At 43.9% G+C, this 22,574-nt stretch overlaps 1 protein-coding gene across 4 annotated transcripts in view; it reads left to right on the top strand.

The window, feature by feature from the left end:
• FTO (FTO alpha-ketoglutarate dependent dioxygenase) overlaps positions 1–22,574 on the top strand; it is a 389,506-nt gene that overhangs the window by 300,657 nt on the left and 66,275 nt on the right. Inside the window, exon 9 of one of the 4 annotated variants that reach the window (XM_042918175.1) lies at positions 9,561–10,835. The exons of 2 other annotated variants lie outside the window; for them this stretch is intronic. In XM_042918175.1, the coding sequence (XP_042774109.1) occupies positions 9,561–9,588 (28 nt within the window). In that variant the 3' untranslated portion in view covers positions 9,589–10,835. Of the gene's footprint in view, positions 1–9,502; positions 10,836–22,574 lie in introns of those variants that run through there. One more of the 4 variants, XM_042918176.1, reaches the window with a different exon arrangement.

Genomic DNA, 22,574 nt, shown 5'->3' on the forward strand with positions numbered 1-22,574 from the left:
GATAAAGAGAGCGCTTTGTCAGTAAATCAAAAGTGTGGAACACTAGAACTAATTTAAGTAAAGGGATAGGCTCCAAGCCAGCTGTTTGGGTAAACCCACATGGAACCAAAGGGGGAAACTGATGTAACTTAATATGTGTGTATTCCAGCCATCAGCCTAGGGTGTGTGTAACGCAAGCTTGTGGTGTTTGCCGTCGTGAGAGGCACGAAGGCAGACTCCCGTCCTCAACTGCGTGGGGCTGCCAGCTTGCGGCAGCTTTGGTCGATACTGGGCTTGCTCTTGGGGAGCCAGACTTTGGCTGGTTTCCTGATGAAGGGTAGGGGAACTGCGTGAAATGTGTTTACTCATACACATCGTCCTGGTCAAGTGAAATCAAAAGGCATCTGAAAAAAACAATCGGCCAGAGCAAAACACAAAGAAAATACGAATGCGTTTTGTGCTGTTGAGGCCAGTATAATTTTGGGGGATATACAGGATCAACACACACGACAGACTGGAACACGATTGGGAATAATGAAGTATGGCTGTGTAGCAGAAACAGCAGACTATGGTGGTGAAGAGCGTTAAGAGCCAGATGGTCTGAGTTCGAAACCCACCCTGCTGCTTAGTAGGTACAAGAGCTGGGGCAAGTTAGTTAGTCCTTCTCCGCTTGGATCCTCGTCTGTAAAGTAGAGATGGTAAGAACACCCACCTCAAGGTCACCCGGGTGTCATTTGGGACATACGTAAGAACCACGTGACCTAGCGAATTAGGTCAGAAGGCCCTGAGGATTTTGCTTCTCTGTGTTTTGAAGCCCTTGGTAGAAATGTCTTCATGAAGTTGAACCAATATGCGAATATCTTTGACGCTATGAAAACATGCCGATTTCTTATAGTTCAGTCTACTAAAGAAGGGCTCGGTATGACAGCATGAATGGAGAAAGAGATTGTTCTGGTTTTCTGGAAAAAAAAAAAAGAATACCCATCTCATAGGATTGTTACGGATTCATAAAAGTAAAGGTGTTTAGAATGGTACGTGGCCCACAAGAAGCATTCTATAAGTTGGTGATTGTTATCATAGATCAGAAGTCAGAAGCTCAGGTGCCCAGGGGCGCCTGGGTGGCTCAGTCTGTTGAGCGTCCGACTTCGGCTCAGATCATGATCTCATGGTTCGTGAGTTCGAGCCCCGCGTCGGGCTCTGTGCTGACAGCTCAGAGCCTGAAGCCTGCTTTGGATTCTGTGGCTCCTCCTCTCCTTGCCCCTCCCCTGCTCATGCTCTGTCTCTCAAAAATAAATAAACGTTAAAAAAAAAATTTTTTTAAATGCAGAAGCTCAGCTGCCCGCAGTGCCCAGCATGGTGACCACTGGCCACAAACACCAGTGGTGTGCAGATGATGGCAGTCAGGACAGTGGCACCTGCTCCTTAGCTACAGCCGCCACTCTGCTCTGCACTCGATGTGGCCCTAGGGGGATGCTGGTCCAGTGTCACCATATCTTCTGAAATATCAGAATTGGACATTCGGACATTGGACATTGGACAGCTGGACTTTGCTGAAAATCTCTGAGCTCTTAACTCTTGCTGATTTATTTTAAAACCTTCTCCAAGCCAAATAAAACCCTGTCTGCAGGCTATGGGCCACCAGCTAATGACATCTGTGGTCTAATAATGGAACGCTGACATGTAGCTTACAGAAGTCCTTGTGATGAATTTATTAGCACACTGTGAAACAGAGATTCATTTTGATTCTGGAAATATTCATTGAGTTCCTACTATGTGTCAGACCCTGTGCTGATGCCGAGAATACAGTAGCGACCAAGATAGACAGTCCAAGGGATGTGCACACTTTATAAGACTTTTGAAGAGAAAGCAACACCTGGTACCTAAAAGATACTCAGTGTTGGTTCCCAGCTCCTTCCATTACCTCTGCTAAGTCTAGACCCGATCCCGTGAGTATTTGAAAGCTGATTTAGGGTTTTGAAGAGTAACAGCATGGTGCAGAGTAAAACTAATAAATCTACCAACAATATTGCAGAAATATCCGACTGAAGTTCTGTTCCTCTTAGTTTCCTGCTTTTTCTCTGATTAGTCCCTCTCTTTTACGCAGAAGCACTTCATGACTTAGGGACATGAACTTGGGCTATGATATGTTGCCACCGTTTGCATATTGCTTCCTACATTTTTCTCAATTTGTCTTTGAGAGTGTGAACTTCCTTCACACTTGCAAAGGTGCTCAGTGGAACACTAATCCTGTGAGCTAATTCACCGTCATTTGAGAAACAGGGAATATTATGTATCCCCTCCCTTTCTTGGTGATTCACAAAGCCCGTTAGCAAAGCCCGTTGAAGGCTCTGCAGACAAAACTTCTTGCTAAACCTCGTCTAAATAAATGTTTCCCAGATGTATTTGACCAAGGTGCACCATCCCCCCACCCTTTTCCCCACTTAGTACACTTAAATATACTGATTTACTGTAGTTGTTTGGCCCATTTGGAGAAATACTGGATTCCCCAATTCTGCTTCCTACTAGGAACCATAGTGTCTTTAAAATTTCTTCCCTTCCTGAGTAGTCACAGCTAAAGATATCTCCCAAGAGCTCAGACTTTATTCTCAAGGAGTCTAGCAAATTGAGTGTGGCAGTGGCCATCTTGGTGGTGCCTGACCATTGAACTATAAATCTTGGAGGAAAGAGACTGTCATCCCTAGTTTTTCTGCTGCACTATGCACGGGGTCGTTCTGCAGTGAGTGTGGAGTAAATGCACATTAACTGGCCAGTGAATGCCCTCACCAGAAACATTCCAGGAGGTTCTAACAGTAGATGAATTTAGATAAAGCACAGTACTAGTCCTATGACTTTTGGGGTACTAGTCCTATAACTTTTCCGCAAGTTCAGAATGATTTCCCAATTTAAAAAACTTCTTTTTAATCTATCGAACCATGTTTCTAAAATGTGTGAATCATACCTCACCTTGAAAAACATTTTGGGGCGCCTGGGTGGCTCAGTCGGTTAAGTGTCCGACTTCGGCCCAGGTCATGATCTCGCGGTCCGTGGGTACGAGCCCCGCGTCGGGCTCTGTGCTGACAGCTCGGAGCCCGGAGCCTGCTTCGGATTCTGTGTCTCCCTCTCTCTTTGCCCCTCCCCTGCTCACGCTCTGTCTCTCTCTCTCTCTCAAAGATAAATAAACATTAAAAAAAACTTTTTTAAAATATATTGCAAGGCTTGGCAAGCCTGAGAGATGAGAGCAAGAAGGAAAAAATGGAGGATGCTCGTAGATAGGTCAGGAAAAGGGAATGAAGAATTAAGTGAACGACGCAATCAGCAGGTTTGGGTTTTCCCAAAGACCAGTGGCTGATATTGGGTCTCTGATGGTGTCTCCTACGAGCCCAGTTCCCACGCTGCATTCCAGATTGGGTCTGCCCAGGTCTCCCACCGAGTCTTGTGGCCATGGCATTTGCTGGCACATTCTGCCGTCCCGACGGCTGACTCCCCTACGACCACCCTGTCCCACCCGCCTCCTGTGTAGGTGGCACGTCGGGCCCCTTCGCTTTGGACCCAGGCCTGGGATCTCCTCCGCCATCATGTAGTTTTCCTGCAGGCCTCACCCCACCCAGCCACGCTGCTCAGCGTGGCACGGCAAGACTCAGCCTGACTCTTCCTCGGAGAAAGAGGAATTAGCTTCGGCGTTGGGGGTTCAGCTGTAAAGTGACGTTTCCCACACTCATAGACTTGCATACTGATGAGGAATTCAAGTTTATTTTAGACTGTTGCTATGAGCAGGCCCCAAATGACAAGGGAGCACGGAGCTCATTAACCATCCTCGTAAGCCTCGGGAGCTCTCACGTGTCTTCTTGGTTGTGGGCACAGTGCTAATTCTTTGGCTTTAATACAATTCCTTTCCAACCAGCCCCTCACATTTGTAAATCTTCAGTAAAACGTATGTGGGAAATCAATAGGACACGCTCCAACCCCGTTTTCAATAGTCAGAGGAAGACCATCCTGGCCTTTAACATCGGTCCCGTTGACGCTAATGTTGCTACAGCCAGTCCCTGTGCCCTCAGCCCCACCCCCCGAGTTTTATGAAGGTGAGCAATTTAGGACAGTGAGAGTCACGGGATTTTGAATAACTTAGTTCCTAGGTGTGTTTGGAATGGAAACAAAGATAACCCTGTTCAACAGTGAATTTGTGCCTCTGGGTGAACGGCCAGGTGTTCTCCCAACTGAACTGTGAGACTAATTTCTTCCTGGCCTCTGGAAACCAGCTGAAGCAGTGGGCCAGCTGGTATATCTTCAATCTTGCATACCAACATCTTTCTCTGATTCACAGATTTCCTTTATCCCCAGCACTTCCTCTGGTATGTGCATCCCCGACAGTAAGCGATATCTCTTATTGGATTTGGGCATTTTTAAATCGTTGAGTCTTTGGGTGGGGAGGGTAGAGGAAGGAGGGTAGATGGTTACATTCGAATATTTCCAGTGGGAACCGTGCTTTAATCTCATCCACCTCTGATTCTTTTTTTTTTTTTAATTTTTTAAATGTTTATTTTTGAGAAAGAGAGAGAGAGAGACAGAGTGCGAGCAGGGGAGGGGCAGAGAGAGAGGGAGACACAGAATCCAAAGCAGTCTCCAGGCTCTGAGCTGTCAGCACAGAGCCCGACGCGGGGCTCAAACTCACAAACCGTGAGATCCTGACCTGAGCCAAAGTTGGACGCTTAACTGACTGGGCCACCCAGGTGCCCCTCACCCACCTCTGACTCCTGTGCATCAGATGGTCTCCACATTCATGAGAAGAGGACGCTAAAGTCATTGAGGGTGGCATTATGAGCATTACCTTTTTTTTTTTTTTTATGTTTACTTATTTTTGAGAGAGAGAGCTCAAGCAAGGGAGGGGCACAAAGAGAGGGAGACACTGAATCCAAAGCAGGCTCCAGGCTCCCAGCCGTCAGCACAGAGCCCAACATGGGGCTCGAACCCACAAATGCAAGATCATGACCTGAGCCGAAGTCAAACATTTAACCAACTGAGCCACCCAGGCGCCCCTGAGCATTACTCTTTTTCACATTGAAATGATCTCAGAGGAAACAAAGTTAATGTGTATCCCGTTGTTCCAACACCCGCCATGACTAGAGTATACAACAAGAAGCTCTGGAGATTTTTATCTAGAGGAGAAATTTCCTGGGGAAACGGAGAACTTTCGTTTGCAAAGCACAGCTTTTTCCGTATTAATCGACACACACTTTTCCGCGATCTGAGATTTGGAGAAGCCCAGAGATTCGCCTGGTGAGGCACAGGGTAGAACTTGACCCTTGGAAGCGGCAACCTATACCTGATGGTCTGGCAGTTCTCAGGATATATCAGATCATACCCATAATCTATTTCCCCAAATAGCTGTGACATGCAAGATTCTCCACGCACTAAAAAGGGTATTTGAAGGTCACAAGTAAGTTCAGGGGACCTTTGATGACTTGAACGTGCCCACTTTCGGCAGCCTGTGCATGCTGGCGCCTTCTGGTATAATCTGGACCTACCTTACCCAGGCGTATTTAAAGGGAAACGAATGTTTCTTCACTAGTATTACAGTTTTCAGGAGGCTATGGCGCCTCGGTTGAAACTCTCCCTGTCTGTTTTTGAGATGAAACTTCCGGGAGCGCCACCACCCCTCCAAGGTGAACTTGACCATGATGCAAACCATGAACCCCCTTTGGTCTGGTGTGTGTGCGTATTTTGGTGGACCGGACCAAGCCGTCACAGCGAGGGCTCAGCCGGCAAATGCCGTTCTCAGCCATTCACACAAACCTAGCCTATGCCTGAAGGGTGTGCATTAAAACACACGTGGCTTTTCAGGCACACTTTTAAACACACTGGATACTTCAATTGCAGATGCCCTTGAACTGGATGCTAGTAGATCTTTACATATTGCAAAAACAATAATGTAGTAATTAAGTAATAATCTGGCAAAGTACGGTAACAGCTTTCACCCCTAAGAACGTATGTCACCTGTACCGTTGACACACGGAGTTGTCTGTTGCAAGATTTCTCCGCACTTGGTAACAATTGTAACAGTTGAAGTTACAACATGTTGCCTGAAAAAGCAACATAGGTGAATTTTCAAAGGGGAATTTCTCATGGTTCATAACTAATAATAAAATAATAAAGCTATGCCCATGACAAAAATGCCCGCAGGAGATAGCACAGGACATGAACGGGGAACCCGGACTAGCTTTTTAAAGAAGATATAAAATTCTAAGACTTCGGAAAAATTCAGCTTAAGAAATAGCGTGAATAACAACTATTAATATTTGTTGCGTGTTACCCTATGTCGAGCTGTGTGCCGCGTGCTTGGTGTCGATTTTTAAATTTCATCCTCACGAGTCTCTCCGAAGCAGGTGTTTTATTTTCCCTATTTGTTAGACAAGAAAGCTGTGGCTCCAGAAAGCGTCTTGCAAGGTCATTCAGCCTCCAGCAAGTGGGGAACACTGGATTCCAGCTCACGCGGTCAGCCTTCAAGCCGTTGTTCGTGGCCATGTCCCTTGCCTCGTACATCATTTCTTCCCACGGCAGAGGTCACAGCAGGCCAAACCCAGCCTTAGGTGACAGTGGTCACTGCCGAGCAGTTACTCAGGATTATTTTACGTACCTTCGGGTAGTCTTTCATGTCATCCCCAAACCAGCTCCACGATGTAGGTGGCAGTGATCATCCCCATTTCACGGATGAGGACAACGGACATTCAGGTGGAGCAGTGTGTCCCAAATGCTGGCAGGGCTAACGTCCCACTCCAGGCAGTCTGGTCCTGGAAGCTACTCTCTCAACCTTTAGGCTAAGAAGTGCGGCTGGCCGCCGCCATTTTAAAACCAGGATGTTTCACACTATGAATAAAGATGTCTGACTCCTCTTAGAAGACAAAACAAGGTGGGACGATCGGACAGTACTGGTTCCCTTCCACCTGGCAAGGGTCGCTTGGCCGCCGTGGGTAGCTGCTCGCGGTAGACGGCTGTCTCCCTCCACTACCCCTCCCTTTCACTGCTTTCCTTCCTGCGTCCTCACTTTGGGGGGCATTTAATTTGCAGTTTGGGCGTGGGGTCTCCCTGGTACCGGAGCTGCTTCCGCAGGGGTCTTTCTGTTGTATGTGTCGGTGCGAACGGCATTCCCCACAAAATAATGACAAACTCCTCCTCGAGGGTCTTCCTCGGTCCCCTTGCCCCTGCATCTCAAGTGTTGCCACTCAACCAGGCAGGGAGCATGGGAGGCTTACAACCTTTTCTCTCTCTGCCTGGTTGGTAGCAGTTGGCCGGTGTTTGGTCGGCCATGACCAAGGTGGCAGCAGCCTCTGCAGGCTTTGGCACACAGCTTGGTAGGCTGTTGTGTGACCCAGAGACCCCCAATCTCTGTACGCGTTAGAGCAAAATACAACTATAACACCCGGAAGTGAAGAGAAATATTTTGGCAGGTCCATGCCTCCTCAGCAAACTAGAGCATTCTGTCTTGAGGGAGGATTTTCTAAGAGCTCAGTCTTGATTATTTGTTCCACGTTGGGCCAAACCAGTGTATTATTGGTAAGATAATGAGTGGCATTCACCCAGGGGTAATCCTTGCAGGGATTTTGATGATGCAGTAAATCATGAGAGTAAAGCCCGAGTGGTTTATGCCATTAAAACCTTGGGATAGAATTAGACTTGTAATCACCACTTGCCCATGTTTTGTCATTTATGATAATTATAGTAGTAATAATCCGTGTATTGTTGAGAAGTAGCAGTCAGAAGCATCCATCAATTTTTTATCGACACCAAATCAAGTTGATACTTCATCTTTGCTGCAAAAATGTAGATTGCACCAATTAGTCTAAAGAAATTGGGCAGTCATTAGCAATGAAGTAAGCAGTTAATCTACAGAATATTTCTGGTTCCTCTGATGCCAACAATCCCTCTTAATTATGTGGAATATTGCGAGCGTCTCTGGGACTCTGTCGATGGTGCCATTGTTGGCTTAGGTTAGAGGGAGCATCCGCATCCCTGCTTTTATTTAAAAGAATGCACTGTTACCTCCCAGCCCCCTCTTGTACCCTTCTGAGCTTCCAGGCAAATTTATTCTGAAGCAGAACACTCAAATCAAAGCAGTTGGCGTTTTCTTTTTCTTATTGAGAAATAGGGATTTTCCCCAGTGGGCTGCTTTCAGGGATGGTGTGTTAGCTCCCCATCCCATACTTGTTACCTCTTCTTGTTCACCTTACCCAAATCATGGAATAATCATCTTGAAAAGAAAGGAAGGAAGGCAGGAAGGGAGAAAGGGAGGGAAGGAGAGAGGGACACACACAGAGAGAAGAAAGACCGAAAGAAAGAGGCAGAATTTGAAAGAAAATCCAACCAGTTGTGAAGAAATCCTGGTGCTAATGAGCTTTCTACGTCTGCCTCAAGTCTTTTCCCCAGGCTATCCTGATCTCCCTCTCTAGACATTTTCAGTCGGCATTGCCCATAAATTGTACTAAGCAGCTGAATAATGTAGTGTGGAAATTTCAAATATATATATATATATATATTTTTTTTTTCTATTTAGGAAGTTTGGAAAAGCAAGACTAGGAAAGAAAGAACTCACCCCTAACCCCCCACCATGACACCAACCTCCATAACTATCTTTTGGTAGATTTTATTGCGATCTCTTAAATGTACTCCTATGTTGAGTTTTGTTGTTGTTGGTCTTTTGGTGTTATTACTAAGTTGACCCTTGAACCATGCAGGGTCAGGAACGCTGATCTTCTGCACAAAAATCCCCATATAACTTCTGACTCCCCCCAAAACTTAACTGATAGCCTCCTGTTGAAGGGAAGTATTACCAGTAACATAAATAGTCGATTAACACATATTTTGTATGTTACATTTATTATATACTGTATTCTTACAATAAGGTAAGCTCTAGAAAAGAAAATACTAAGAAATCATACAGAACAGACTTAACAGTATAGTACTGGATTTACCAAAAAATGAACCGTGTATAAGTGGACCCGTGCAGTTCAAACCCATTTCTGTCCAAGAGTCAACTGTATTCTCTTTTTCAGTTGTCATAATAATTTTTTCACTTTGCTAACAATTTCAGTAATCATTTTCCATGTATGAATAGTACTCCATCAAATATGGAGTGTATATTTATCCAGGTTTTAGATTATTTCCCTGAGATAAATTGCCCAAAGTGAAATACTGGATCAAAACTGATAAGCTTCTTTAAAACTCCCAATAGAAATGGACAAACTGCAACCCAAACGGATTGTACCAATTTCAAAAAGCCCACCAGTAATTTTATACACGTACCAGTTTCATTTTAGTGAATGAGATTTGAATTCAGATGTGTTGGCATGCTTGTAGCTAAACTGAAAATATAAATCGTACCCCTCCGTATATGGTGCTCTGACTCAGATTGGCTTTAACAGGGGCAATTATTATCTCATGTTACAGGAAGTTCAGAAGTAGGACAGCTGTAGGTGTGATACGATCAGAGGCCCAATGATGTCACTGATGACATAGATTCCTCTCTTTTAAGCTCACCATCGTAACCTTTACCCTCGTGCCGGCTTCCTTCATGTTTCAAATGGCTGCAGCTGCCCCAAGCATCACATCCAGATGTAGAAGCAACCAAGATGGAAAGAGATCAACTCTTCCAGTGCCTCCTTCTCAAGAGTGAGGAAATCTTCCTAGAAACTCTCAGTTGACCTTCTTTCCGGTCTCATTGCCCAGATCTGGGTCAGTCGTTCGCTGCTGAACTGAAGATTGCCAAGGGAAATGGAAACAGCATTATTGGCTTTATTAACCAAGATTTTCACTTGAGCTGGCGGTGGCGTCCATTTTCTCGGAGTGTTGAATGCGTGAATAAAACAGGGGTTCTGTTAGCAACGAAGAAGAAGGGAATGGTTGTTGGGGAGAGAACCAGTAGTGTCTCCCTGATTTTTTTTTTTTCCCTCATTCTCTGGCACACTCTTAGAACCAGTTAAAATTCTGTAGTTCACGCGTTTAACAGATATGCGCAAAATATACGTTAAGTCCTGGGCTTTGGCCTCCGTGTAAGGTCCTCATGTACTGTGATCATGCTTCGTGTTTCCTTCACGTTTTCCTAAAAACCTGCCTTGGTACAGCTCCCCAAATTTGGAAATCGGGACCTCCTCTATTTTTATAAACTTTTGGCATAATATAGGTCTCCTAGGGAGAGACTTAGCACTGGCTTTTCGGTTAGAGAATTCCTGTTTGGTAGAGATTTAACATCCACTACTGACACTGTGAGGGCTTCTGCTGAGACCCAGGGTTTACAGCCTGATGAAACAAGCCTCGGTTGCAGTCTGAATTACTCAGGCTCAGGAAGTCTTATTCCACCGCACAGCCCGGCATTTGGAACGTTCCACTGCTCATTAGCCCCTCCAGCAAAAGACCAGGAGAGGGGAGGGTGGGGACCGAGGAATTCCTTTCAATCAAATACTCTTGTTTCATGTAGTTGGAGAAATGGCTGAAATTGCCGCCTCAAAGAGTCTTTTTGAAAATAATCTAGTTTATCTCTCCACTCATTTTGCCACTAACTGTACAAATTATTAGTGTTACGTTTTATTTAAAAAAAAAAAAAAGGCAGCAAGGTAAGAAAACACGTCCCTGGGTTGAAGAAACCAGCCTGGTTACTCCATGGCTCACAAATTCAGTACTATTTTGCATTTCTTACACCCAGTTGAGTCATAGGGTACAGACACCATCTTTTTATTAATGCCTGACTTGCAGGTAACTTTTGGCACCAGAGATATCGAGGTGATCTTGGATCAGACCTGCCCGTTCCTGGGGCACCTGGGTGGCTCAGTCGGTTGAGTGTCTGACTTTGGCTCGGGTCATGATCTCGCGGTTTGTGGGTTCAAGCCCCGCGTCGGGCTCTGTGCTGACGGCTCAGAGCCTGGAGCCTGCTTTGGATTCTGTGTCTCCCTCTCTCTCTGCCCCTCCCCTGCTCACGCTCTGTCTCTCTCTGTCTCAAAAAGAAATAAAACATTAAAAAAAAATTAAAAAAAAAACAAACCCTGCCCGTTCCTTCAGCCAAGTAGATGAAAGCCCCAAAAAACACCCATTTCCTACCTCACCATGATGGATGATGGAGTCATGACTTCTGTTGTTATTCTGGGTGGAGACAAACACAAAAAGCAAAAAAAACCCCACCTACTGTACTTGTATACTTTTTGTTTTACAGTTTGTAAGAATTTTTACAACGTAATTACATGTTCTAATTATGAGATTACATACATTTCTACCACTTACATAATCAAGTGTAATTATACCGACTACTTGAACAGACAGTGATAAAAATTACTCGAAGCAAAAATTACACACCAAAAAATGCCGTTTCACAAAAGCTTTTGGAGCATATACTCCACAGCCTCCCAGAAGGTGGGTCGTGGTGAATACAATAAAAAGCCTTCAGTAGCTTAGTTGTCCTCGGTAGGGCACGACGGATGACTCGTATCATTTTGGAAGCCTCGTCTTTTTAAAACTGTTTTTCAGACATAGCACCCGTGATACATATCACCGCTACCCGTGCAGAAGCTGATTGAATTCCGGGTTTGTCTCCTTCTTCCCCTTACCTCCTGTGATTCCTTCCCTCTCTCCCTTCCATTCTCTTTCCTCCTCCCTACCGCCTGACTTTTATCTAGGGGCCTGGAGAAGGATTTGAAACAGTAGGCTAATGGGGACAAATGAACTTGGATTCCTGGGACGTTATTTCCCACTCGAGTAATCCTTGGATCAAAATGTTCGAAAGCAACTGGCTTATAAGAGTTAACGTTATGCTGAAAATTTTCTACCTTACTCCTCTGACTGTGGACGAGATCGGAAGTCAAGATCCATTGGGTTTCATGGCCCTTAGGAGCATCTGTAGCTTGGCGTCGTTGTGGAAGAGAAGCAAAGTAGAGAGAGGAAAGTAAACACAGACCACAGTGTAAGCAAAATGAGGAACCTTTAAAATGAAGTATGATGTTACAGACAGTTCCCTAGAAACAGCATGCTATTTCTTATAATTGTTTCTTTCATCACTGAAAACAAAGTGTATTGAAAGGGTCATTTTTCTGCGAGTCAAGTCCTTTCCCTCCGGTGTTTTTTTCAAGACATTTGTTTTAAGCAAAATGTTCTAAAATACAATTTTAAAACTTATCTATTTGCGACTACCATTAACACCGCTAGGGTGTCTCCAGAACCTTTCCATCACTTCCCATGTTAAGTCATCTCTTGATTAAAAAAGAAAATAAAATCCCTAATCACCTGTCCCGAGTTTACAATTCAAAGCAGTTGTTTTTGGACTAGCCAGTCATGTTCTCCTAAGGACAACATCTCTTAGGTGTGCCGTTCATCGTCCATATGGAGCAAATTAGAGAGAGAAGGAGGGGAGCTGCCACTGTTTCTGATTGGTTACGGTAGTATTAAAAAAAAAATTGACTCACCCTGCTCTGGAGAAGAAAGATGGATAAAATGCTCTTTGAACACACTAGTCTTTTTTTTTTTTTTTTCTTCTAAATGTCGGTACAGAAGGGTTGCATTTATATTTGGCTTTCCAGACCTGTCTCTTGACCTTCTAATTACTTTATTTGAAACAGCACTGAGGGTATAATAAACCTGGAGGTTGCCTCTCCTTTGCTTTATCATAAATTAAAGCTGCCGGTTTGTCGAGGTGAAAGTGGAGGCAGAATGTTCATTACCGCTCAAGTGATGGCTTGTCAATAGCAGTGCTTTTTAGTTTGTTCTAGTCAGCACTTGCTGTGCATTTTGTTGGACCACTGGGAAATAAATACAACAAGATTATACGTTTGGAATACCACAAGAGTTCACAGAAAAAAAAAACACACAAATGATAAATTATACACTGGGTAGAAAGTGACATGCTATCTTGTGCTATTAACAACCAAAGATAATTGCAACGAATTGTAATTGCAGTTTGCAACTTACAGTACAGTGTGTCCAACATCAATCTTAATAGTGAACAAAGCAATTTATATTAAAACTTAATTCACTTGGTAACTTTCTGCTGTATACACGGGAGCTAACAGATGTAGCTTTTCAGAAAGTTCAAAGGCATTTGAAACGTGGCAAGAAATGCTAATGCAGTAAGCCTTGGAGAAATATTGCATTACTACTTGTAATGAAAACAAATGTATGTCATTATCTCCTACTTTGTGTTTATTTAATAAAATATGCAGTTTGCATGTTGGTGAATTCAGTGTTTCTGAATGGATATGGAACGATGTTCTATTTGGAATCAGAGGCCATACAGGACTAGCAATTATGCATCCAGTATAAATAGTCTGCTTTACGATTTTAGTAACATGCCCCTTAATGCTTCACCGGGTTTTGTATGAGGTGTAACAGCAAACTGGAGTAACTTTATTCATGACTTTCCTTAGATTGGATGTCTTTGAAGCAAGAAAGGGAGATCTCCTGGAATTACTTAAGAGAACAAGCATATTTGTTTTGTGAGCTTGACTGATGGCCAGTAGAGCAGTTGAGTGAAATCTCTAAACTGATTAGGGCTTTAGTTCAAATAATCTTCTACCTTTTTCATTAATTTATTCCTTAATGCTATTTTGCTGCTCTTCTACCAAGGATAATAATCTCACACTCGCTGACCTCCATGAGTGGATGAGACCTAGAGCCCATAACTAATCTTATTTATCTCCTGACCAGCCGAACTTCATTTACCTTGACTGGATAAAGAGCCTTGCAAGTTCCTAAGCTTCCCCTCCTTCATAGCTTTCTAGTTAATCTACAGTAAAGGGAAAGATGATAGGCTTTCCCAGTCAAGATCCAGAAGCATCCGGGGACAGTGGAAACTTCTGGCCATTTCTCTTTCTTTCTTGAGCCCTACTCTCCTAACGCAACGACTTTCATTTTGAAAGTCAATTTCCAGCCATGGGCCATATGCACACGTTGTCGAATTTAGTTTTAATTGTTGAGTACACGTACATAGAATTTTATATTCCGCTTTCTTTTGTTTAATACCAAAGTGTTGCCCGTGTTTCATAATTTAATAATTGTGCATTTTAGTGACAGTAATTCATTAAGTTTCTATACTGTGTTTTTCCTAAGCATTCCGCATTATTAAAATTGTTGGGTTACTTCCACTCGGTTTCACTATTACAGATACTGCTGCAATAAAAATTTCTTTCGCTGTTTTTTTTTTTTCATTTAGATTATTTCTCTGGAAAATATTATTAAAAGTGTAATTATTAAGCAAGCGATGTAAACATTTGTGTGGCTTTTTGCCTTATTACATTACTGAAGTAGGTTCCCGGACTACTTTATAGTAGTTTATATTGCCTCCGGCAATGTTGGAGGACTACATAATTTTGTCACGGCAACACTGAGATTTAGCCTGGTTCTTTCATTTATAAAGGAAAGGATGTTGAGCAAGTTACTTAACCCCTCTGCCTCGTCTGAACCCTCGTTATTCCCCATCTGAATGAAGGTGATAATAATGGAGCTAAACTCACGGATCGTTAAGAGTATTACAGTGCTGTGCATATGTAAAATTTTGGGGACGGTGTCTGCCGCATAGGAGCGCTCAGAAAACATCGGCTGTTATTATTCTTACTAAAATCTAATTTTTCTCCTTATTGAGTATCACCTTCTATGTAGGCTGCAGTCTTTAAAGGAAATGCTGTAGTAGCCCATTGAAGCTTAGTGGTCAGTAGACTCCATAAGCAACCTCCGTCTGTATTGAGTGAGCACTTTAGCGTTGCTTAGGCAATGAGCCACGAGGAAGAACTCTGCAGGAGTGAACATGCTGTCTGTAAAGGAGAGGCTTCTGGAAGCTCCTTCTCTTAATTTGTAATAACGAATAATAAATGGCTCTGATTCCAGAACAATCTAAATGGGCCTTGAAGCCCCAGGGTTCTGGGGTGCTGATCCTGTGATTCTTGCATTCCGTGAGAACCCAAGCCCTCCCCCCCCCCCCCCACTTTAAGGAACTGGCCTCTGCATTAAATAATGGCACTTATTTGTTGGTTTTTTAAGTAAGACAAAGAACTGGTCTCCTGGATTCCTTAATTCTGGAAAATTGACTTCAAATTTATAAATTTTCAAAGAAAAACTGTAACTAATTTTATTATTCCACGAGATGATGTTGATGAAATGCATCTGCTACACCTCACTGAGATGAGAACGGCACCTTCCGAAGCAGAGAGTCAGAGCAGCGAGCCCTGGGTGACCCCCGAGCCCCCCGAGCCCCCGGTCAGGCAGCATTTGCTGCCCACAGTAGAGGCTGGAGATTATTCGTTTCTCCAGACCTTCTTTTAAACCAAAAGAATGTGGATGCCTCATGTTCCCTTCTGATGAGAACTTCTGTGTTAGAATTCTGTGGTTGCGAGCAACAGAAAGAAATGCTGGCTAATTTAAGGAGAACAAAAAAAAAGCAAGAGGGTGGGAGGTTCTCTTTTGAGAAGGATACAGGGTTATTTACAGTACCACGAAGAGTGCTCAGCAGGACAGCCGGCAGCCCCAAGCATCCAGGCAGGAAGAAAACACAGACACCCATCGGGGTCCTGCCGTTGGAAGGAGTAAGCTCTACTCCACTCAAGAATCAAAGTCTAACAGGGCCCAGCCTGGATCTTGTGCCCGCCGCCCAGCTAGGGGAGGCCACAGGACCTTGATGATAGTCCCACTAACACCGCACACTCCTGGGGGCTCCTGGGCGGCTCGGTCGGTGAAGGGTCTAACTCTTAATTTCAGCTCGGGTCATGATGAGATCATGATGAGATCATGGTTCGTGTGACGGAGCCCGCATCGGGCTCCGTGCTGAGTGTGGAGCCTGCTTGGGATTCTCATTCCCTCTCTCCCTAGCCCTCCCCTACTCAAGCCCCCCCTCCAAAGAAATAAATAAACATAAAAATATTATTAAAAAAGAAAAAACAAAAGACTGCACACTACTGGAGGAAGAAATTTCCTAAAGCAAGATTGGAGTCCTATTGCTCGAAGAAGGGGAAATGGAGGCTGGGCCACTAAAAATGACAAAGGTACACTGAATTTCTTAAAAGACTATATTGCTCTAGTAATTCCTCAGCAGTAATGATTAGGAAAACAACTAAATGGCTTACAAACACCAGGAAGTATTTGGACCGCTCAGTGGCCATTGTCCAGGACTTTAGCCCTGGAGATAACTAACAGATTTTTTATTACTTGGTATGACACGGAAGGCTCACATCAAAAGACATTTTGTGGGAGAAATGTCTCACATTTGGCTGCAAATATCACAGGCCTGAACAACAGAGGGATTTATATCCACTTCACGTGAAAGAAATCCACAAAGAGTAGGACCATCATGGCAGCCGTACGACATCATCAGTGTTCATGGCTCCTTCCGTGTTTCTTTCCGCTCTGTCCTTCTGGCATGGCTTCTGTCTTCAGGTCTCCTTCATGATCACAAGAGAACCACGGCAGCTCCTAATATGTCATGTACGTTACTGGTAAGGAAAAGGAAGAAAGGGAGGGAAGCCAAATGTGCCTGACCCTTGAGTCACCCCCATCCCCCTTTTAAGGAACTTTCTCAGAAGCCCTACCCATCAGTCACCACCTCCGTTCCATCAGCTGAAACGTGATCACCTAGTCACCCCTGTTGATAAAGGAAACAGGACTGTTTCTTAGCCAGGTACATTGCTACTCCCAACAAGGTCAGGATTCTCTAAGGGAGGGAGAAGAGGAGCATGGGTGTCGGGAAGGCAGCCAGTAGTTTGTGGCTCAGACCCTTGCCAAAATGGACAGTCTTCAGCTCCGTGAACTCCCCTGCCAGTCCTGGTATTACCAACAAGAAGCCAGGAGAGTAATAATGAAGAATTTTCTAGGGTAGGGAGAGGAGTGGATTGAATGATGAAAACTTTAGGTCATTAAATAAAGTTCCAACATTTTCTTCTTGCCCAAAACATTCACAACAAACTCTGTGGAACAGGAATTGAAGGGAAATGTACCACGCCATTTTTCTTTAGCCTTTTTGCAATGCAACAGGACAATCAATACAAATCTTTGCAGTAATCATATATTGATTTTCCTAGAATATAACTCCATTTAAAGCACTTTTATCCCCAAGAGTAGAAACATTGGAGGCTATCAAAGGAGGAAGTAGGTTTCCTTGACCCCATCTGCAGTGCACAATTGATTAACAGAGGATAGTTATGAGCGAGAGAGAGAGAGAGAGAGACAGAGAGAGGGAAGAGAGAAGTCACCGAAAGGTTAATACTAGCTAAAGAGAAACACGATTATAGGACATTAGGCTTTTGGTAAAATCATAAGGTCGGGAAAAGATAATGATGCTCTCTAAAATTGCATGAGATTTTGAGCCCTTCGCATCCTCTTCCTGTGACCCCCACACCGCCAAGAGCCACCACAGCTGAATTTGGGGGGATTGGCAAAGCTGTGAATGATTGATATGTTTAGGTTCAGGGCTGGTAAGCTGGCTTGATAAGGGAATCAGTGACACTGTTTCAGTTTTTCGTGAGTCACTTAGTTATTAAGTACTAAACTCAAACTCTAACGTAGGCCAGATTGAATGTGCCTTTGCTTCAGACAAAGCTAAAAGAAAAAGAAGAATTTATGTTTTAGAAAAATTGTTTTAAAAGTCTCATTTTTCTTCTGCTTTGTAAGAAAACAAAATGCTAAAAGAAATTTTTTTTTACTAAAAATAAAAAAAAAAAACCTACCTTCGGCAAATCCCATGAGTTTAGGTCAGCTGACTATTTCTATTTTTTTCTAATTTTTTAAAGATATTTATTTATTTTTGAGAGAACGAGAGAGACAGAGTGGAGCAGGGGAGGGGAAGAGAGAAAGGGAGACACAGAATCCGAAGCAGGCTCCAGGCTCTGAGCTGTCACCAGAGTCTGATGTGCGGGGCTTGAACCCACGAACTGCAGGATCGTGACCTGAGCCGAAGTCTGACGCTTAAACAACTGAGCCACCCGGGCGCCCCTACGTTGGCTGACTATTTCTGTGTGTAGATGTCGTCCTCCCAGAGACAGGAAAGTAATTGGATGGTAACGCTGGGAAAAGACACGCAGGTTCCACTCCGCCTCCGGCCCGAGAGGCTGGGATGTCGCCAAAACTGAGGATGACGCCTCCTGAAGCAATCCTGAGTCACCCTGTCTCCCACACTCCTTACGGAAAAGGCAAGAGGGTGGCCTGGCATGCGCTTGTTTCCAGTGTACTGTCCTCAGTGTACTTCTCTCCCTAAATCCCTCCTGTTTTTTTGTATCACAGCTGGGTTCGCACGGACTCTTTATTAAATTAGAAGGTGTGTGCGGCCTCATTCTCCTCCACAAAGTCTTGTGCTTGATACTGTTTATTTTACTAGCAACTTCTTCGGGAGTTTGTGTTTTGCTTTGGTGGGTTTTTCCCCCCCCCCCTCTTTTTTTTTTTTTTTTTTTTTTTGGTTTGGCTTCAGGCAAACCAACCAGCACACATTGTCAGATAAAGTATCTTATCTGTCAGCAGCACCCTTGTGAATTAATCATAATTCAATAGGCTTACTAATCAAGATTCGAGATGAATGTTTTGATAGAGCAATCAGATTTGTCTAATCTATCATTAGTTGACAGTCGCTGCAGGCAGGGTGTGAACTTGGCCATGGCAGCCCTGTTTCTGATCCCTTTGGCTGGGGCCACCGGTTGGGTAGCTGGTGGTAAGTGTGGTCCCAGGCCTTGCAACGAGTGAAGTTCCATTTCTTACTCCCCTCAGTCCTCTCCCCGCCCACCGGTTTTCAGAATAACATGGGGTGGAGTCCTCTTGTGAACCCCCTCCCCAGGTGATCAACAGACTTGGGGACATGGTGTTCCCTTTGTCATTTTTACCGGTAAACAAAGGTGTGCCAAGCCCCGTGACCAGCCTCAAAGGTGATCGATTTATGGGGTCACTTGCAAATAGTGGCCAGAGAAAAAATAAACATAACAGATTATTAAACGTGGTTGACTGCAGCCCTGTGTCACATGCCTCTAAAACCTATACCCCATTTGACGGAGTTGCCTTCTTGGGCGGGGGGGAATTTACAGCATAGCTTATACATTTATCCCATATGATTGTATAAGTGAAAGCTTTTGTTGTAGATCCATACTTCATTGTACCTAACGTTTCACGTTCTGGGATAAAATTCTGAACTAATATACACTGTGTATATTACTTGGTAGTCGCTCGTGTGAGAAAAGTAAGGATGGGGTGATTTTGTGGGGGAGTCTTTTACCAGTTTTCCTTCTCTTCCTGAGGTTGCTATTAGCATGAAGATTGTATTACTATAGAAAGCTTGGAAAGTCCCAGAAAAATCCAGATTCCTACAATCCCGTCAATATTAACACTATTTCACCCTATTAAAACTCGATAAATACTGGCATGGATACCTCAGCGGGTCATTGCCTGACCCTGTCATCCCCAAAATGTAACTCCGCCTGGCATGCTCTTCTGGCATCTGTGGACCGCGCCGGAAGGAAATCCAGAGGAATCCAGGAAGATGCTGCCGGTCTCAAGGTTTCAGTTTCTGCGAGAAAAGCACCGGGGGAAACTCGCTTAGGCTGTTAGTGTGTCTGACGTGTTGGAAGTGACAACTTTTCGATTTCACAGGCATGTCGCAAGCCTTACTAAATGAATGCTAGCCACACTTCGAGAGATTTGTAGCTTGGGTGATTCAGACAAGGGCCGGTGGAGAGTTACCTAATTAGACTCCAGGTGTAATTATGTAAGGCGTTCCAGGCAGTAGCAGGCTGTGTGTTAATTAACTTTCATGCTGAACATGCAGTAGCACCTAAACAAAGAATGGTTCACGGATGAAGTAAAGCTCCTTACTTTGCCCGAGCTGTATTCACCGTCTCCCAAACCTTCCTTCCCTGTCCCCTCTTTTTAAATAACTTAAAAAAAGAATTGTTTTTATTCTAGAGAGAGAGAGAGCACAGGAGCAGGGGAGGGGACAGAGAGAGAGAATCTTAAGCGGTCTCCAGGCTCGGCGCCGAACGTGACCGTGGGGCTCGATCCCACCCCCCTGGGATCATGACCTGAGCGAAATCAAGAGTGGGGATGCTCAACCGACTGAACTACCCAGGCAGCCCCACTTTTTTTTTTTTCTTTTTTTTTTAGCTGAGACATGAGGCATAAAGGCATGTTGTCTCGTAAGAAGCTCATCATCTGTCCCTACAACTCCCTTCCTACTTTCCTCCATAATTCCAGCACATTCTCTGGGATCTTTTACAGGGCTAACCGTGTCTGTATTTATCCACGTATTTCTCTGTCACTGGTTTGTAAAATCCGTATGATTTCCCATCATGATTCTTTGGCTGTCCATGAAACTCCACAGGTCTCTTTTTGTGCTGAAGAAAGGAATGATACCCACTGACCCGCAGGATTAGCTCGCCTCCCGTCAGCAGTCTGGTGCCATACGAGTCCTCCTTGGCCGCTCCCATTTCTGTCTCTAACGAACAACAATGGGAAAGGCATCGGTTAAAGAATATTCTCTCTTCTATTGGGGCACCTGGGTGGCTCAGTCGGTTGAGTGCCCAACTCTTGACTTTGGCTCAGGTCATGATCTCATGGTTTGTGAGATCGAGCCCCATGCCGGGCTCTATGTTGAAAGTGTGGGGCCTGCTTGGGATTCTCTCTCCCTCACTCTCTCTCTCGCTCTCAGAAATAAATAAGTAAACATTAAAAAAATATATGTTCTTTCCTCTAGTAAATTAATCCATGGCTTCATTTGTGCTGCTTCTGCTGTCACCTGCTGCCTGAGTTCTTAACTAATGCATTAAAGTAAACTTTGCAAAGCCATATAAATCAACTCTCCGTGCTTGCATGAGGAGAGACTTGAGGTCATCAAGTAAGCACTCTGTGTGGATAATGACCAAGCAATTTTCCAGGCTTCTCCCTGTTCTCAAGTGGGAAAATCCCATTTTGAGTTTCCCTGTTCCTTCTAATCCCATCTCCTTGACATCTCCCTCTTCATTTTGCTACTAATGAAGTCTGGGACGACACACAGGACCACTCTGTTCATCCGGGAGATGAAGCTTCTAGAATTCTAATTCTACAATTCTGTCTATGAAAGCATGAAATTAACATAGATTAAGGAATTGCCAGAAACATTAAGAATAGATTGGATTCAACACCCTTTTTTATTCTAGTACCTCTTACCAGTTATGAGAAAGAAATGTTTCAATTTTACTGCCTAGTACTAATAAACAGGCGCAGGTGTTGGAAGAAAGGAATAATAAAAACCTTTGTTGGATGAAGAGCATTATTTCGTGTGACATTACAGGGAAGGCCTTCACATAATGCCACCTTAGGGATAATAAGGGACATCGGAACAATTTTAGTGCTACCTTTGCATAATTTTCAGTTGGGTGAAACTCAGTCTTCATTGTCTCCCTCTACCCACCGCCATCCAATGTGGATCAGATCAAGCCCTCATAGTCAAAACGAGAGCAACCAATTTTGACCAGTCACTTGCTCTTTGCAAGATTATGTTTGCTGCATTGGGAGTAGGCTTAGACATCATTCCTGTCCCCAGAGAGTTTACCATCTGTTGGTGAAGCCAAGACATAAAAAACCTGAGAAGTCAAACTCTAATAAAGAATCTAAAATACAAGTTCAAGACGACACTAGGGAAGATGGGTCACATGACAATACATGACCGTCAGATGCATTTACAGATTTCTTGTAGAAGAAAAATCTTCAACCCTTCTGATAGCAAGGGTTCATAGATACCAGTTGTGAATTCGGAGCTGAAGTATTATTCTGCAAAAATGCTTTTCAATTTTGAAGGGCCAGTGCAAAAGAGACACCTAGTCTTTGTAACTGGTAAAATAGTTACTTGGATTATCATTGAAATAAAGGCATAAAATTTTAAAATTCTCGTAAAACTCATGGGCTTCTGAGAAAATGCCGGTGGTACCTCACAGACCCAGGACAGGTGGTCATTTCATTAGCGAGTTCCAAGCTCAAATGGTAGGTTCATTTCAAGTTACATAGGTAATATTTTAGGGAAAAGATAGAGTTCAGGTAGAGTTAAGATGGAGACAGATGTATGGGAAGAGGTCCTTTCAAATAGGTAAAATTTCTGACGAAGGTCAGAATAGGATTGTATAAACCAGGTTCCACGTGTTAAGACTTTCAGGCTGAAACAGAATGTTCAAGAAACGGAGACCAAATATTTGGGAAGTACCAAGAGACGGCTGTTTTTGGAGGCCTTCAAAAGTTTCCAAAGCTGAGAAGGGACATGATGCTGGAGATATTTAGGGAAGATTAGTTTGGAGGCTGGGTGGGCAATGGATATGGGCTGTTCTCATTTAAAGGGTTGTGTTTAGAGAAAAGCCCTGTTCCTGCAATGAGGTGATGTGGCCATGCATTCAGGCGGAGTAGTGGTAACAGAAGAGTATGAATTTCAAAGGACCTCTAATGGAAGAGAACTTCATAACCAATTGGTTATGGGGATGAAGAAGAGGAAAGAGTCAAGGGTGGTACTCTGATTTCAAACTTGGAAGGAAATGGACATTTGGGAGAGGGGGCAGTGTGCCCCAGCACTAGCACAGGGAGAAGGATACAGTCCCTTAAATAGCTGTGGCTAAGACCCAAAATGCAAAGAAGGAAGCACAGCC

Source organism: Panthera leo, chromosome E2 (assembly GCF_018350215.1).
Source record: "Panthera leo isolate Ple1 chromosome E2, P.leo_Ple1_pat1.1, whole genome shotgun sequence".
Classification (NCBI taxonomy): domain Eukaryota; kingdom Metazoa; phylum Chordata; class Mammalia; order Carnivora; family Felidae; genus Panthera; species Panthera leo.